At 39.2% G+C, this 18,336-nt stretch overlaps 1 protein-coding gene across 3 annotated transcripts in view; it reads left to right on the top strand.

Moving 5' to 3' along the window:
- The window catches only part of YEATS2 (YEATS domain containing 2), a 108,583-nt gene that overhangs the window by 79,590 nt on the left and 10,657 nt on the right, over positions 1-18,336 (top strand). For all 3 annotated transcript variants that reach the window (XM_061194433.1, XM_061194432.1, XM_061194434.1), the window contains exons 17-23: positions 1,363-1,524; positions 3,470-3,627; positions 4,405-4,563; positions 7,556-7,732; positions 8,591-8,777; positions 13,558-13,686; positions 14,180-14,278. In XM_061194433.1, the coding sequence (XP_061050416.1) occupies positions 1,363-1,524; positions 3,470-3,627; positions 4,405-4,563; positions 7,556-7,732; positions 8,591-8,777; positions 13,558-13,686; positions 14,180-14,278 (1,071 nt within the window). The remainder of the gene's footprint in view (positions 1-1,362; positions 1,525-3,469; positions 3,628-4,404; positions 4,564-7,555; positions 7,733-8,590; positions 8,778-13,557; positions 13,687-14,179; positions 14,279-18,336) is intronic.

Raw genomic sequence — 18,336 nt, 5'->3', positions numbered from 1 at the left:
AGTAAATGAGAGCAGAAAAGAGAGGGAGATGGTATGGCTAAGTAGGAGCCTCAAAAGAGGCAGGGCTTTTTTTTCTCCCCCTCTGGAATGAGTGGTGATCATGGTCTGAAAGTCAAACTGGAGAGCAAAAATGTTCCTTTCTTGGTCCTAGCCCTCTGATATTGAGGTAAGACAGAAAACAGCCCGTAGCTAGGGGGGGTTCTGGGGGAGTCTTATCTTCAGAGGACTGATGGGTTTAATTACCACAAAAAGAGATAATGTTCAAGGAGGTTGATGTTCTAGAGGGTGTAGTGATCACAGCAGGAATTCCTGGAGTGGGGTGCATGGTGAAAGAGTCAGGGAAGGAAGAAAGCATGAGGAGATGGGTTCAGATCAGGGACCGTGAGCCGTGTGGAGATGGGACTCTGGGTGCGGGTGGCAGAGAGGTCTGCAGTCCTGGCCTGGCTGCGATGCACAGTGGTGTAAGATGAGATTAGTTCTGGTCATGATGAAGAGGGATGGCCCTCAGTTTAATATCAGTCCCTGATATTGGGTGCAGCTTGCAGGGTTCCTGCCTCCCAAAGCTTTGCACAGTGAAGTGGTCCTGAGGGGGACTACTCTAGCAGGCGGGAGGAGGCTGAGAGTCCTTTCCCTGTGGGACTCACGTGGTTCCATAGGCTTCAGTTCCTGGAGATTCGAATACAAAGTAACTGCAGAAAGTTTTCATGTTTAGAGGTTTCACAGCCATGTGCATCGAGAAGTAAATTCTAAGCGGTAAGTGAAAGCTGTTTGACATAGGTGAGACTTTTAAAAGATGAATTATAGTTTCATAGTATATGTGCCAGTTGTTGACTGTAGCATTTTTTAGTTCTTAGAAAGTGAGGGAGACTAGAAGTCTTGTTTCATATCAGTAGATTCATCGTTACTAGAAATTGACTATAAAGGGGCTTTAAACAAATGAGAAGCAAATGTGTATTCATCCATAGAGAGGGTGATTATTTTATTGATTGTCTAAACAACACTACTTTTGAGAGTTAAGAGTCACTATTAATAATTATAGTGGGACATAGGTATAAATTGTAACGGCAAACCAGGACATATGGTCACTCTATTTATATACAGATATAAATTTCTTTATAGTTTGTAGCAGGCTCTTCTAGTATGTAAATATTTTAATTAGCAAGATAATGAAAAATGTCAGCCTTTAAAGCATTGTGCATCTAGGAAGCAAACTGTAGAGTTTATTGTTTGCTAGTGTTTTTGAATAAGTATTTTATTACTCTGTGTATGTTTTAATTTTAGAGATAGCATTGCCCTCAGTTCCAGTTTATCTTAATGTTTTTCCTCTTTCTTTTTTTCCCTTTATTCCCTTTACCATCTTAGTAATGGCGACGTTGCAGCTACCAGCCACTAATTTGGCCAACTTGGCAAATTTGCCTCCTGGCACTAAACTCTACCTTACAACGAACAGCAAGAACCCTTCAGGAAAAGGAAAACTTCTGCTGATCCCTCAAGGAGCCATCCTGCGGGCTACCAACAATTCTAGTTAGTCCATCATTAAATCATTTGGTTCTTGGGTCTCTGGGTACGTTCATCTCATCCACCTGAGGGGCAGTTCTTACCTGTTTCAGGAAGCATTTTCATAGCTCTGTTTGCTCAAATGGATTTAAAACATACACACATTTTAACTAGAAGTGGGTTTAAATAATCATAGTCTTAGGAGGTGACACTGTTGTCTTGGATTTATCTGCTCAGAGTCTGGGTTTGGGAACAAATTACAGTGAAGAGGTATGGCTATTGAGGCTGTGTTGGGAGAAAGCTGTATATGTGAGCTGGGAATAAAGAAAAGTTCTTCCTGTCGGTGGTATCTGAAAACTGGTGACACCTGAGAAGATTGCTGGAAGCCTGTTTTTATTTTGAAGGGGATGGGAGTAGGATTGGAATCAAGTGTCTCTGCTTGCCATTATTTAGATGTGCGTCTTAAGTTTGCTAGGTTTGGAGATGGCAAGAGAAATACAGGCTCAGCCTTAGTGTGTAAGACGTAAAGCCCCAAGGAAATTAGGTGGTTTATCTAGGCTTATATAAACTTTTGCTTTGACATATAGAGAAAAACAATTTGGGTAGTGTTGAAAAGGAAAGGGTAAGAGGAATTATTTCCATCTGAGTCAGAAGCATAGTTGGTACAGCAGTTAGGTTCATTTGAAATTAGTCACTTGCCAAAATGCAGTGTTGTAATTGTAATCAAGCAAGGGCTGTGTGCCTGTGGTACAGAAAACCATTTCTGACAGTGGGAGTTTGCAGCAAAGTAAGGGTTAATTGCAGGGCAGCAAGCAAGGGAGTGGGAAACAAGTCTCAGATCCACTACAACTTGGTCTTTGAGTTCAGGGTTTTTAAAGGGGAGGAACAAAGAAGCTGGGGTTAATCATCATCTTGTGATGTTTCTTAATCATAGTTTTGGGAGTCAGGATGTCTCTGGTTTACATTTCTCTGGCCAGGTGGTCCATGGCTTGGGGGTCTATTAGCTTATCTTGCCCTAGGGAAACAATCTTGAGTTTTTACCTTAGCGATGTTATCTACAACAGCAATTTTAGTACATTAATGATGTTGTTAACAGCGGCAGGTTTAGTCATCTGACTCTGGTTGATTAATGTTCAGTTAGCACAGAATTGAGGTCAGAGGGGACAAGAAAGGGAATAAAGTTTTGGATAGAGAGATTAATCATAAACTCAGCAAGGGAATTTGGTTTTAGGGGGGACTCAGTTTCAAAAGCTAGTCAGCCATTTTGTTTACTGACTGTAATGGGCGATTTCCACTCTTACCCTGGTGTTTTTTCCTCATACCTAAGCAGTGGTGTATCAAAAATTTAGATATGTAAGAGAAAGACAATGTAAGTCTTCGAAAATTCATCCAGAGAGCTACTTAGAGTTTAGTTTATATGTATAATGTCACCAAAAGGGAAGTAAAAAGGGTACAAAGGCTTTAAAGTGGAATTTGAAAAGCAAAGAAGACCTGTAGTCGTTATAAATATGAGGAAAGTCTTGGTTTTTTCCAGAGCAGGGGGGAAATGGAAAAGAGAGAGTACTGCAAAATTACACTAAATTCCAGCAGTTTCACTGAAATTGAATCAGATGCCAGAAAGTTTGGGAGCACTTCTCTGAGCACATTTAAGTGTTGGTTAAAAACACTTGGTTAGAAAATGTATCTGACTGTCGATCTCTCACAACTAAGCTAAAACACTTGCAAAGATAAGTTCTTCATTGTAGTACAGTACTCAGAGCTGAACTAGTCAACCATCATTCAGTCAAACGTAAATATATTTCAGTCTTCAGCGTTAGGAAGTTCTCACTCTTGTCACGGACTTGTATATTACAAAAAAAGGAGGAAAGAAGGAAAGGGAAGGAGTGGAGCCCTAAGGGAAACATCTCTCTGGGCTCATCTGTTTTTTCTCCTAAGCCTTCTCTTAATACTTTGTCATTGGTTGTGTTTTCAGACCTCCAGTCTGGCTCAGCTGCCAGTAGCGGTGGTGGCGGCAGTGGCAGTGGAGGAGGAACCGGAGGAGCCCAAAGCCCTGCCGGCCCTGGAGGGAGCCCTGGAGGGATATCCCAGCACCTGACGTACACATCTTACATCCTGAAGCAAACCCCTCAGGTCTGGTCATTTGTGACTGGTATCTTTTAAATCAGTTATTTAATGACTGCCTTTAAATATAGTGGATTTACCTTTACAGCTCTGGGATCAGGCATCAATACTAACATTTTAGTCATGTTATAAATCTGTATTATTTTGGGTTTGCTTTGTTTTGAGAGAAAAGCGAGTGGAGATTCAGAAGGACTTACGTAACTTATCCAAGATCTCTCCGCTAAGCCTAGTGGTGGGGTTTGGATTTAAACCCAGATCTTTCTGAAAGATTTTTGCTATGCTGTTGCCTCTCATGGATTTGGAATAGTATTAATGTGCAGTTGAAAATTTTCTCCTAGACATAACCAGAGAGATAGTATCAAGTTATGGTTTGGAGTTCCATTGGATTCAAGATTAGGAACAGGTTTCTGCCTTCTTTCTTTCCCCTTGTCGCTGGTCTTGGCTCCTCTCTAAGGAAGGGAATGGAATTTTGGTTCTAGATGTTCTTAGTGAGAGAGTGGATAGTTATCAGTCTGAAGGATTAAATCCAGCTATGAGGGGACTAGATTGTAAAACTTGAGCTTCCAACAACCTGCTCTGTAACTCCAGTGCAAAGTTTGAGAAGTGGGGATAACTATTGGTAGTGACACTGAGAGCAGAGCTATTCTTTTTAATCATTTTGATGAGTTGTAGAATTGAAGGGTAGCATTGTCGCTTATAATATGGGATCTTGTGATTTAAAGAATCAGAGCAAGTCATTTGAACTTAAAAAATTACTGATCAGGTCTTTATTTGTTGGTAATTTAGGGCACGTTTTTAGTTGGCCAGCCATCACCCCAGACATCTGGAAAACAGCTGACTACGGGGTCAGTGGTCCAAGGAACACTGGGAGTCAGCACATCCTCTGCACAAGGACAGCAAACATTAAAAGTCATCTCTGGACAAAAAACCACTTTGTTTACCCAGGTAAATACACACACACACACACGCACGCAAATATTTACAGCTTGTCTCTTTCCACAAAGAAATTATTGTTACCTAAGAAAATAAGCAATAAAATAGTATAGAAAAATAAGAAGAAAATCTTAAGATTTGGGAAAATATAAGTAGAATGAGAAGATAAGACCAGAGAGTTGTTTAGATACGCAAACAGTAATGTCCTGTATATTTAATAAAATTTGCCAAAGCAAAATGAGAACAATGATCAGTTACAAAATTCACACCATTTGTGAGAGGAAAAAAAAATAGCCACATAATATTTTCTTAGAGGAAACAAAGATTTTCTAGACACTTCACTCTAAAATTTCTCTGGAGGGACTTCATATAGGAGATTCTGAATAGTGTTATAGGTGATTTCAGCCACAATATCCATATAGTAAGTAAATGCTATAGGGAGTTTGGTGTATGTTTCTACAGCTTCTTTAGTATAGGCGGAAGAATAATGACAGGGAATTTTAACTGGACGAGGGATATCATAATCATCTGCAGGAGAATCTATAGCTAAATCTCAAAAACTTACCAAATGAAACAAAGTGTAGAAGGATACAGACAGTGTGGATATCAACAAATAATGCACTTTTTATGTCTGAATGTAGATCAGCAGTTCTCAAAGCATGAAATGATATTGGACTTTTGTCAAATGCTTTTACTGTGTCTATTGAGAGGATCATATGGTTTTTCTTTTTTAGTTTGTTAATAAGGTGAATTACATTGATTGTTCAAATATTAAACCAACCCTGCGTTCCTAGAATAAACCCTACTTGGTTGTGATATGTTATCCTCTTTTAATGTATTGTTGAATTGAATTTGAATTTTATTTTTTTATAGTAATCTTTTATTTATTTATTTCTGGCTGTGTTGGGTCTTCGTTTCTGTGCGAGGGCTTTCTCTAGTTGCGGCAAGCGGGGGCCACTCTTCATCGCGGTGCGCGGGCCTCTCACTATCGCAGCCTCTCTTGTTGCAGAGCACAGGCTCCAGACGCGCAGGCTCAGTAGTTGTGGCTCACGGGCCTAGTTGCTCTGCGGCATGTGGGATCTTCCCAGACCAGGGCTCGAACCCGTGTCCCCTGCATTGGCAGGCAGATTCTCAACCACTGCGCCACCAGGGAAGCCCTGAATTTGAATTTTTGCAAGGGATATTGGTCAGTAGTTTTCATTGTAATTTCTGTCTGGTTTTGGTATCAGAGTAATGCTGGCCTCATAAAATGAGTTGGAAACTTCTCCCTCCTCTTCACTTTTTGGGGGGAAGAGTTTATGTCGACTTGGTATTATTTCTTCCTTAACTGTTCAGAATACACCAGTGAAGCCGTAATGGCCTGCAGTTTTCCTAATTGGGAAGGTTTTTAACTACAATTTCAATTTATTTAATAGATATATTGATAAGACTGACTATTCACATCATTTTGTCTTAAGGAGGTTTGGTAGTTTATATCTTTAAAGGAATTTTTTTTTATTACATCTAAGTAGTCGAATTTCTTGGAACAAACTTGTTCGTAATTTTCCCTTATCCTTTAATGTCTGTAGAATCTTTGGTAATGTCCCCTTTTTCATTCTTGACTTTGATAATTATGTATCTTCTCTTTTTTTCTTGATCAGTCTAGCTAGAAGGTTTATCAACTTTATTGATCTTTTCAAATTACCAGCATTTGGTTTCCTTGAGTACTAAATTCTCTTTGGTCAGATGCTCTTTGCTGTTTTAAACAGGTATGAGGCCCCAGAATTCTTTAGGCAGTTCTTTAAAATCTTAGCTAATTTCTTCTAATCCGCTCATGTTGCAGCCAGTGCAGTGACTTTCTTTCTGTTCTGCCACAGCTAAGATGTTTGCTGTTGCCTTTTATTAAGGTATAATTTACATAGAATAATGCACAGTTCACAAATATGCTGCTCAGGGAATTTGGACAAATGTGTATGCTCTTGCAAGCACTATCCCCATCGTGATATAGAGCATTTCCATCGCTCTAAAACATACCCTCATTTCTCTTTCCAGTTTTTTTCTATCACCATTTTTCTGTCTCTGTCACCATAGATTAGATTTTTTTTTAAATTATTTATTTTATTTATTTATTTTTGGCTGAGTTGGGGCTTCGTGGCTGCACGCGGGCTTTCTCTAGTTGCGGTGAGCGGGGGCTACTCTTCGTTGTGGTGCACAGGCTTCTTATTGCGGTGGCTTCTCTTGTTGCAGAGCACGGGCTCTAGGCGCACGGGCTTCAGTAGTTGCGGCACGCAGGCTCAGTAGTTGTGGCGCATGGGCTTAGTTGCTCCACAGTATGTGGGATCTTCCCAGACCAGGGATCGAACCCGTGTCCCCTGCATTGGCAGGCGGATTCTCAACCACTGTGCCACCAGGGAAGCCCCATAGATTAGCTTTTGTCTGTTCTTGAACTTCATATCAACAAAATTATATAGTATATAGTCTTTTATGTTAGCTTCTATTGTTGAACAGAATGTTACTGAGATTTACCCATGTGTGTATTGATTACTCTTTATTTTTGTTATTTTTCTTTATTTTTGGCTGTGTTGGGTCTTTGTTGCTGTGTGCGGGCTTTCTCTAGTTGCAGCAGGCAAGGGCTACTCTTTGTTGCAGTGCACGGGCTTCTCATTGCAGTGGCTTCTCTTGTTGCAGAGCACAGGCTCTAGGTGCGCGGGCTTCAGTAGTTGTGGCACGTGGGCTTGGTAGTTGTGGCTCATGGGCTCTAGAGCGCAGGCTCAGTAGTTGTGGCACACGGTCTTAGTTGCTCCGTGGCATGTGAGATCTTCCCGGACCAGGGCTCAAACCCGTGTCCCCTGCATTGGCAGGCAGATTCTTAACCACTGTGCCAGCAGGGAAGTCCCCTTCATATAGTTTTAATTAGCAAGACTTTCTTGGGGATGCACTATTTGGGGGTGTGTGTGTAGGTAAGGATTAAATTGTGCCTATTAACCAGGGTAACTTATTACTCCAATCCATTTTATTTCTGCAGGCGGCCCCGGGGGCACAGGCATCTCTAATGAAAATATCTGATAGCGCATTGAAGTCTGTGCCAGCCACCTCACAACTCTCAAAGCCTGGAACCACAATGCTGAGAGTAGCAGGAGGAGTTATTACAACTGCCAGTTCCCCAGCTGTAGCCCTCTCAGCAAATGGTCCTGCGCAACAGGTGAGGAGTAGCACGATAGTGGAAAACCATAATGAAGCATAAAAGCAGTAAAAATGTAAGATATTCATCAGGCACACTATTGGGCCATATTGCTTTTTTAAAAATTCAAATATAATTCACATACCATAAAATTCACCATTTTATTTTATTTTAATTTAATTAATTTATTTATTTTTGGCTGCGTTGTGTCTTCGTTGCTGCTCGCGGGCTTTCTCTAGTTGCGGCGAGCGGGGGCTACTCTTCGTTGTGGTGTGCAGGCTTCTCATTGCGGTGGCTTCTCTTGTTGCAGAGCACAGGCTCTAGGCAACTGGGCTTCAGTAATTGCAGCATGCAGGCTCAGTAGTTGTGGCTCCACGGGCTCTAGAGCACAGGCTCAGTAGTTGTGGCGCACAGGCTTAGTTGCTCCGCAGCATGTGGGATCTTCCCAGACCAGGGCTTGAACCCATGTCCCCAGTATTGGCAGGCGGATTCTTAACCACTGCACCACCAGGGAAGCTGTATAGTGAGTTTTTAATAAAGCTCATATTATTCCATTTTTACATTCTGAGATTATGTCCTCTTATGGGGGGGTGTTGAAATATCCTTTTATAAAGTGATATAATAGGTGGTGAATTTTTTTAATGTGGTAATCCTATGATACCTCCTTGCTTTAAAATTTAAAAAATTTCCTGGTCCGTGAAATCTGAAAGTGTAGGAACCACCAAACTAGAGAGGCAGTCTTTTTAAATGGCATGACATTGAATAGGTAGCTAATAATAGCTAATAGCTAATATTTATTGGGTATGCTACATGGCAGTCACTGTTCTAAGTTACAGTACTTTCTTCTTAATATCTATTATTTCTGGTCCTGTGGGTTAGCAGTCGGAAGGAACAGCTCCCAGTTCATCGTCTACTGTGACTTCTGTAATGAAAACTTCTGGGCAGCAGCAAGTGTGTGTGAGCCCAGCCACCATGGGACCCTGCAAGGCTGCTGCCCCCTCTGTCATCAGTGCTACGTCCCTGGTGTCCACACCAAACCCCATCTCTGGAAAGGCCACAGTATCAGGTCAGTTGTACCATAATATTATTTCTCGCTCCCTTCTTTGGGCTAGAGTATTTGTGGAAGGTCTTACATAATAACAGTTTTTAATAATAAATTGTTAAAAATCATTAATTCGGCAGCATTTTCCATATAGCTGCCTTTTAGATGAATTACTCTTATTTAAAATCTAGGTGTAAATTTTCAAGTCTGAAATGTTTTTATGGATTGAATAACAATTCTTAACTGATATAATAAAACATTAGCCATCTGGAACTCTTCTGGGTATTTATCAGCAGTTTTGCATGGAACTCATGGTAAAACATCATACATCTCTTTTTGCTTTCATAAACAAAGTATATAAAATTAAATTAGCATTGTTGACTCCAAGACATGATTTTTTTAAAAATAAATTTATTTTATTTATTTATTTTTGGCTGTGTTGGGTCTTCGTTGCTGCGCGCGGGCTTTCTCTAGTTGCGGCGAGCAGGCGCTACTCTTCGTTGCGGTGCGCGGGCTTCTCATTGTGGTGGCTTCTCGTTGCGGAGCACAGGCTCTAGATGTGAGGGCTTCAGTAGTTGTGGCACGCAGGCTCAGTAGTTGTGGTGCACAGGCTTAGTTGCTCCGCAGCATGTGGGATCTTTCTGGACCAGGGCTCGAACCCATGTCCCCTGCACTGGCAGGCAGATTCTCAACCACTGTGCCACCAGGGAAGCCCCAAGACATGATTTTTAGCAGTAGTTATTATATTGGGTAGTGTTAGAATGACATGCTTGAGCTTTGGTAAGATGTATCCTTTCTCTGTGCCCACCCTGAATGGCCCTGGAAGAGTGTGCCTTTTACTTCTTTGGGTAACATAGAGCACAAATCCTGGAGCCAGATTGCCTAATACCTACCTCATAAAGTTGAGACGATTAAATGAGTTAATATAAAAATGCTTAGGATACCATCTGACATGTAGTTGCCATTATATAAATAATTGCTGCTGTTATCATTTTTAGTGTCATCGTTGTTGTTAGTCCACATTCCCTTATCTGCAATTCTGAAATCCAAAAAGCTGTGAAAACCAAAAGTTTGTTTATTGTTGTTTTTCCCCATAATGAATTTTAGGGCGAAATCTGACCTCCATTGACAGGCTGTTTATACTACTTAATATGAGTATTCATCTTTTGTCACAAATATTAATGTGTTTGATTACATTGTACTGTCCCAGATGTCAGGGGCTGATATAATATACAGCATTACTTCTCAAACTTGAAAGGTCAACTTTGTTTTACTATAATCTAGTACAGACAGATACTTCTGGAAAATACAATAAAAATATCACAGCAAAGTTAAACTGTTACAGAACTTTTGAACACTCAGTATCTGTATTGCCTTGTTGCAGATTAATTATAGTTTACCAACTGGCACTGGTATACAGAAAAAGACTGAGTATCGCTAATATATATATGATATATATATCATACACACATGTATATACAGACACATACACAAACATAAATACATACACACACATACCTTAGTACCTTTCCATAAAGATTGTGGGTATTCTTCCCTGTTACTGCATGTAGTTTGGTAAAATAAAAGCACAGGCTTGTGAGCTTTTTGGTCTATAAATAAACCATCTTAACGACTCTTGGGTATTTAAAAAAAAAAAAAAATTGTGGATATTCTTGTTGTTGTTCTTATTATTATCACTAGATTCCATACATGAGTCTAAATCAAGTCCCTATGTTTTGTTTGCTTTTTGGGTAGAGACCAAAAGATTAAGGCTGGTTTATTTTTCCCATGATTTCTACCTCCCAGTTAAAATCGACCAAGTTTTTATGTGGGGAGTGCTTGTTCTCTGCTAACTGAATGTTTAGAGGTACTGTGTTAGCACTGGAGTAGAAATTGTAGAAATAGAAGGAATTACTATTTTAAGAAATGAATGCCCTCCTTTTTTCTGATTTTTAAATGAAGTCTCTTGCTTTAAGTTCTAGTTTCCTGAGATACTGCTGATGAAACTTTCTGTATATTATTTTCATAAGAGAATCAAACTGTTTTCTACTGACCATTTTGTGTGTGTGTGTGTGTATCCTTTTTTTTTTAATTGAGGTATAACCTTTAATTTTTCAATTAAATTTTTTGTGTGCATTACAAACTGTTTTGAACAAGGTTGCCATTGTGACTAGAGCAGAGTAAGCAAGGGAAAGAGAACTAGGAGGTAAAGTCAGAGTGGTGGGGGCCAAATCACATAGGGCCTTTTTAGGTCATTGTAAGAACACTGATTTTTACTTCAAGAGAACCCATTGGGGGGTCTTCAGTTAAGGAGTAACACGAGCTGCCTTTTCCTTTTAACAGGTCACTGGCTACAGCATTTAGACTAAACTATGGGGCACAAGGTGGAAGCAGGGAATAGACCAAGAAGTAGACACTAAGAAAGAAACTTCGATGATGTATTAGGGAGCCCTGGCAACATGAGACTAAACGGAGTTCCAGAAAGAAAACAGAAAATAATGGGAAAGAAATGATCCAAGAAATGAAACAGTTTATCCCCAAATTGAAGGGCATGAACTTCCAGGTTCAAGAGGCACAGTGTCCAGCACAATGAGTGAAAGATGGCTCACATGAAGGCACAGTTTGTTCATGAAGTCAGAACACCAGTGACAAGGAGAAGATCTGAAAAGCTGTCAGAAAAATAAACAGAAAAGTTTAGAAATTACATTATCATTGGGCTTCTCAGTAGCAGTGCTGGAAGCTAGAATATTGCTTTTCAAAATTCTACGGGGGAATTCTTGTAGTCTAGAATTCTGTAGTTGGCCAGATCTTTACTGAGTATGGGGGTAGAAATATTTTCTGACAGACGTTTCAAATGTATTTTCTATGACCTTGTCTCAAAACATAACTAAAATACATGTTTCACCAGAGTGAAGAGGTGTAGACCAAGAAAGAGGACAAAAATAGAGAGGAAGGCAAAGGGAATTCCCAGGGTAACTGTGAAAGGGCACTTCCCGAATGAAGGCTTTGCAGCAGGCCTAGAAAGCAACAGTCCAAATTGGAGCATATCAGAGAGTCCCAGGAAGGATAGCTCTTATTTTAAAAATGGAACTGTAAATTATTTAGGAGGTTTGACCATGTGGAGAACTGTATAAAGGGTGATTTATAGCATTTTTGAAGGACATGGGAAGACTTTAGTAAGATGTTGAAGGAGAACTAAATAAGCAAATGAAAAAGAAGGAAATTATTAACTCCAGAAAATGAGATCGAGTCATAGCATCATGATATTCTTTGGATCGATAGAGACCAATATTGGAGGAGAGGGAAGAGAGGGTATAAATGCCTTACAATGCTTATCTACCTTAATAGTAAGTCAGTGTGTAACATCAAAATGAATCAAGGCCTACAGTATACACATTCTTTTAAAAAATGCTGAGATAAATATTAAAACACCAAAAGGGTTAAAAGTGTATGCTACTGGGGAACCAGATGAAGACAGGGAGGTGGAGCAGAGGATGGCTATTTTTAGTGATATGCCTTTTAGCACTTTTTAACTTTTCAACTGATGAGCATGTAATGTTTTGATAGAAATAAGAATTTTAAAAATGCGAAGAAACCAGGTCATTGTTGTACTCTTGGAGGGCACATCTCAGTTAAGGAATTACTACTTGACTGATCTAACACTCATTTATTCCGAAGAACGATTTTCTTGTTTATTTAAGGCTTTGTTCTTGAAAGTATTTAAGACTATTCCTTCTCTTAACTCAAGCTAACTGCATTCCAGTGCCTTAAAGTATCTTTAGCCTCTGTCGCTGTTTTTTTTAAAAAAATATTTTATTTATTTATTTATTTATTTATTTGGCTGCATCAGGTCTTAGTTGCAGCGGGCAGGCTCCTTAGTTGCATAATGCGAAATCCTAGCTGCAGCATACATGTGGGATCTAGCTCCCTGACCAGGGATCGAACCCGGGCCCCCTGCATTGGGAGCTCGGAATCTCAACCACTGCACCACCAGGGAAGTCCTGTCTGTCGCTGTTTTTAAGTAGTTGTTATAATATGTGTTTGTGTTGTATCTTGTGTACTCTCTTTTTGTCACTTTTTTACTGGCTCTCTGAATGTCTAGAATAGTTTTATAATGGAAATGGGAGTATGGAAATTCTTTTAAAGCAAAGTGGGAGAGGATGACCCTTTCTAAAATAAGTGGAGAATATCTGGTTTGAAAAATAAAGGCTGCACAGAGATAGGAAATTATAAGATATGGTGAGTAGACAGACTGAAGTATTAGATATGTAAGGTTGTTGTGAAGGAGATGCAGATAAATTAGGACCAGATTAAAATGGACTCTGAATGCTTTGACTAATTTTAGGCAAATCCAGAGCCAGAGAAGGTTTTTAAGTAGGAAAATGACAGTTATCCAAATCAAAATACAAAATTTTACATCCAGTTTGTACATATCACAGCTATATACAAAACAAATAAATTGTCATAAAAAACAAACATGGAAAAGAACTATCTCAAAATGATGATACTGGTTGTCTCTGCAGTAGGACTCTGGGTGACTTTTCTCTTTTCTATTATTTCCACTTTTCCAAAAATTTGTGTATTACTTTATGATAGCAGGGTAAACATAAATCATTATTGTCGCATCATTGCTTCATTGAGAAATCAGCTGCATCCATTGCCTCATGCTTCCAGCTCTTTCTTTATTGAAAGGGTAAATGTCCTAAGAATGTCCTCCTGTGAGAAAATATGAATGCTGAAGAGGGCATGAACTTCAAGGAAGCATCTGATCTTCACCTTGGCCTTATCTTCCAACTTATTTTAGGATTGTTAAAGATTCACTCCAGTCAGTCCAATCCCCAGCAGGCTGTCCTGACAATCCCCAGCCAGCTCAAACCACTCAGTGTAAACACATCTGGAGGTGTGCAGACTATACTGATGCCTGTGAATAAAGGTGAGTTCTTCACCTGTGGATGTGGTTGTCTCTGGGTCTGTCTGGTGGGAAAGTCTGTATTCTGTCACTTGGTGGCCGCTCCTCCCTTTTTTAGCCTGCCCTTGAGCTGTCATCATACTCCCTGGCACCACCTCTAGGACTGAAAGTAAAACCCAAATGATCCACTGATTTCTAAATAACTGCCCATTTCTTAAGTTGAGTAGGGGGGGTACATTTTAAGTATTTATAAGAGTGCAGGTTAATTGGATTTTTATTTTCTGAGTTTAGTGACAAGCCCCCATTTCCACAGTTGAAGATACCAGCTCATTTACCCTGGTACTAATAGTAAACAGCCACCTTGTCAATCACTGTATTAAAAAAGGACCATATCTGTTGTACTGAAATTGTTTTTGTGCTAGTAGTCTACAGAGGGGCTACCACCTGGGAGTTAGATCATTTTCATTAAAATAATTTCTGTATTTCTTATATCCTCCCCTCCTTTTTTGCCTGTTAGTGGTTCAGTCATTTCCTACCAACAAATCGCCTGCCATTCTGCCTGTAGCTGCCCCAACTCCAGTTGTCCCCAGCTCTGCTCCAGCAACTGTTACAAAAGGTATGTAGTTTCCCACAGTATATTTGCCCAGAAGTTTTGTGCAAGACATTACTGTAATATGACTCCCTTGAATTTCAGCATCCATGAATCAGTCACTTCAAAAATATGTAGAGTGTTTATATATAGACTTGACATTAAGGGAAATACAGAGATGTGTAAAGCATCATTTCTGCCCTCCAAGAACTTATAATCAGGTTGAAGAGAGTTGCAATAGACAGCAAGCAATGACTGATACATGCAGGGTAAGTGATCTGGAAAATGAATGCTGAAGTATTTCAATCTAGGATGTCTGGTCAGGGAAGCTGGGGGTGTGGAGGTGGGTAGCACTTTTGTGTAGCACTTTGTATGGGACACGGATTATAACCTGGACTTTAGAGTGAAACATTTTTAGCTGTGGAGGGGTCAAGGGGCATGCCAGATTAAGGGAACAGTAGAGACAAAGACTCAGAGGGTTTGTTTGGGGGAGTAGACCAATTAAAGGGATTCATCTGGGGTATGTAGTTGCGGTAAAGGAGCTGTAGGTAGGGCCAGACCTTGGCAGCTGGCAGTGGGGACATTTCTGACTGTTGAGTAGGTGGAGGTAGTGCAGTGGGTTAACAACACATTTTGACATTTGTAACATCTACAGTAATGATAGCTACCATGTGTAAGAGCCTATAATGTACTAGGCACCATGCTAGCTGCTTTATATATATATCACTAATTATCACAGTACTTTAGGACAGCTATTACGTCCATTTTGCAAATGAGGAAACTGAAGTTTGGAGATACTAAGTCCATACTTCCCAAGTCTAGAAAACTAGAAAGCAGTGAAGTCAGAATTTGAAATACTTTTCAGGCATGCCAGGATCTCATAATAGTCTTGTGAAGAGATGGATTTGGAACTTAGAGCATGACCATCTAAAGCAAGGGTTGGCTGACTGCAGTCTGCTGCTCATTTTTTAATGAGCACATGGCCATGCCCATTCATTTACATATTGTCCATGGGTACACTGCAACCTCAAGAGTTGAGTAGTTCTAGCTGAGATCATATGACCCACAAAACCTAAAATATTTACTGATTCGTTCCTTATAGGAAAAGTTAGCTAGTCCTGATGAAAGAATTGATACTAATCTAGACCACCGTTTCTTCTCAGCAGTAGGTATATATCATAGACCTTCCTCATACAGATTCTGATTCAATTAATTTTGGACTGGGGCCAGAGCATCTCTGTTTTGATTTTAATTGAGGAAAATTTTGTGTAGTGAAGTGCAAAGATACTAAGCATACCATTTGATGAGTTTTGACAAATGCATAAACCCAAGTAACCAATATTGCATTCAAGCTATAGAAATTTCCATCACCTTGTGCCCCCTTCCAGTCAATTCCCATCCCGTATAGGCAACCACTGTTCTGATTTCTATTATGATAGATTAGTTGTGTCTATTTTTAAACTTTATGTGAATGGAAGTACATACATTCTTTTGTGTCTGATTTCATTCACTCACTGCAATGTTTTTGAGATTCAACCATGTTGTTGGTGAGTAGTATTCCACATTGTAGGGATGGATGGATATACCATAATTTGTTTATCCTTTCTCCTGTTAGTGGAGATTAGGGTTATTTCCAGTTTGGGGCTATTATATGTAAGTCTCAGCATATGTTTTCATTTCTCCAGTAGAATAGCTATCCCAACCTGAATATGCTGATAATATAATTTTGTAATTGTTTGAGTGCCAGATTAAAGTGAGTATACTTGCAGGAATTCCCTGGAGGTCCAGTGGTTAGGGCTAGGCTCTTTCACCGCCATGGCCTGGGTTTAATCCCTGGTTGGGAAACTAGGAACCTGCAAGCCATGCAGTGTGGCTAAATAAATAAATAAATAAAGTGACTATACTTGCACCTATAGAACTGGAGTATCTGAACTTTTTCTGAGACCTTCCTTTTGTTTTTTGAAGTCTTGGAATCACTAGGGGTTGGGGGAAGATGTATTGCTAACAGTGAAATTAGCAAGGTCACTCAATACAAGTCTATATACATACTAAAGCCATTTTGATTTCTGTATAGAAATTAACTGCTAACAACCCAGTAAACATTTCTGAGAGAAATTTAAAAGATCTAAATAAATGGAGGGATATACCCTTATAAATATAATAAATTATAAATAATTATAAATATATTATTTAATTATATTAATTTACTGAAAGACCTGATATGTTATTAATCCTCCCCCCAAATGACATAGATTCAATACAGTCCCAGTCAGAATCCCTACATTGTTGTTTTTGTGCTTGTGCAGAAATTGACAAGCTAAATCTAAAATGTACATGGGAATGCAAGGCCTAGAGTAGCTAAGACAGTCTTGAAGAACAAAAAGCCAGGGGACTTGGGCCACCAGATATATATATACTATAAAGCTACAGTAATTGAGATAGTGTAGTATTGGTTCAAGAATAGACAGAATATAGGGGTGGGGCAGTGGGAGGTACAAACTATTGGTTGTAAGATAAGCTCAAAGGATGTATTGTACAACACAGGGAATATAGCCAATATTTTGTAATAACTGCAAATGGAAAATAACCTTTAAAAATTGTTTAAAAATAAATTTTTTTTAAAAGAACAGAATAATTGAACAGAAAAAAGAGCCCAGAAATAGACTCACACATATATAGTCAACTGATGTATGACAAACTCAGTAGGGAAAGGATGTTCTTTTCAATAAATAGAGCTGAGTTAATTGGATATATCCATTTGGAGAAACAACAAAGCTTGGCCCCTGCCTTACACCATAAACAGAAATTAATTTGAATTGGATCACAGACTAAATGTGAAGGTAAAACAATAAAGCTTCTAAAAGAATATGAGAATATCTTCATGACCTTGGGCAAAGAACACACAAGAAAGCTAGCCGTAAAAGAAAAGATTGATAAATTAAACTTTATTAACTCTAGGAACCTCATTTTATTAGAGGGACAAAATTAAGAGTGAAAGTCAAGCCACATCCTGGAAGATAATTTGCAATTGATATATCTGACAAAGGAGTTCTGTTCAGAATATACACAGACCTAAAAATCAATATGAAAAAGACTGACACTAATTTTTTTTAAAGAGCAAGAAATGTAAACAGGTACTTCACAGAAGAGGATATTGAAATATCTCATAAGGAAATGAAAAGTTGTTCAACCTCATCAGTCATCAAGGGAATGCAAGTTAAAACCGTAGTGAGATACTATTCTATCACCAAAATGAAAAGAACTGACATTACTAAGTGTTGGCAAAGATGTGAAGCAACTGGAACTCACACACACTGCTCATGGGACTACAAATGGATATAATTACTTTGGAAATCAGTTTGGCAGTTTCTAATAAAGTTAAACATATATCTGCCCTATCAGCAGATACACTGCTAGAAAACGCATGTGTATATCCACCCAAAGACATATACAAGCATGTCCATTACATTGTTATTTTTAATAGCTAAAAAGATGCTGACACAAAAGGGTAGCACAGTATGATTCCAGTTATATGAAATTTAAAGTGGACAGAAGGTGGTTATCTTTGGCAGGAAAGAATGCCAAAAGCGTACGGGGGCCAGGTTGAGGACTGGAAATACGCTATTTTGATTGGAGTGATGGGTACATGGATGAATACGTAGGTAAAATTTATCAAACTGTACCCTTAGTATTTGTGCATTTTATGCAAGTTATGTTATGCATCAATAAAAAAGGGAAAGATGCACTAGGAGATCTCATTTGTAGACCCTTGCTTTTATGAAACTTGAAGGATGTTGAGTAGGAAAATGACACTAACATGGTCCTTTAGGCAATTTTTCTGGTGCTCATGTACAAAATGGGTTGTTAGGGAAGAGATTGAAGGCAGGGACGCTGATACAGAAGCAGCGAGTGTGTGTTCACAGTATTTTGATCAAAGAAGACTGAAAGTAAAGGAAGACAATGCTCCTGAGACATTGCTCTCTTCCATCAGTAGATTTGGTGATATTAAAAGCTGCATGTGATTAGCTTGGACTTTTCCAAGCACAACAGATCTGATTTTTGCTTTTTGCCCTGTGTCTTAGAAC

This window comes from Eubalaena glacialis, chromosome 6, assembly GCF_028564815.1.
Source record: "Eubalaena glacialis isolate mEubGla1 chromosome 6, mEubGla1.1.hap2.+ XY, whole genome shotgun sequence".
Lineage (NCBI taxonomy): Eukaryota > Metazoa > Chordata > Mammalia > Artiodactyla > Balaenidae > Eubalaena > Eubalaena glacialis.
Note: the sequence above shows the minus strand (reverse complement) of the source record. Positions and strands in the feature narration are given on the sequence as shown.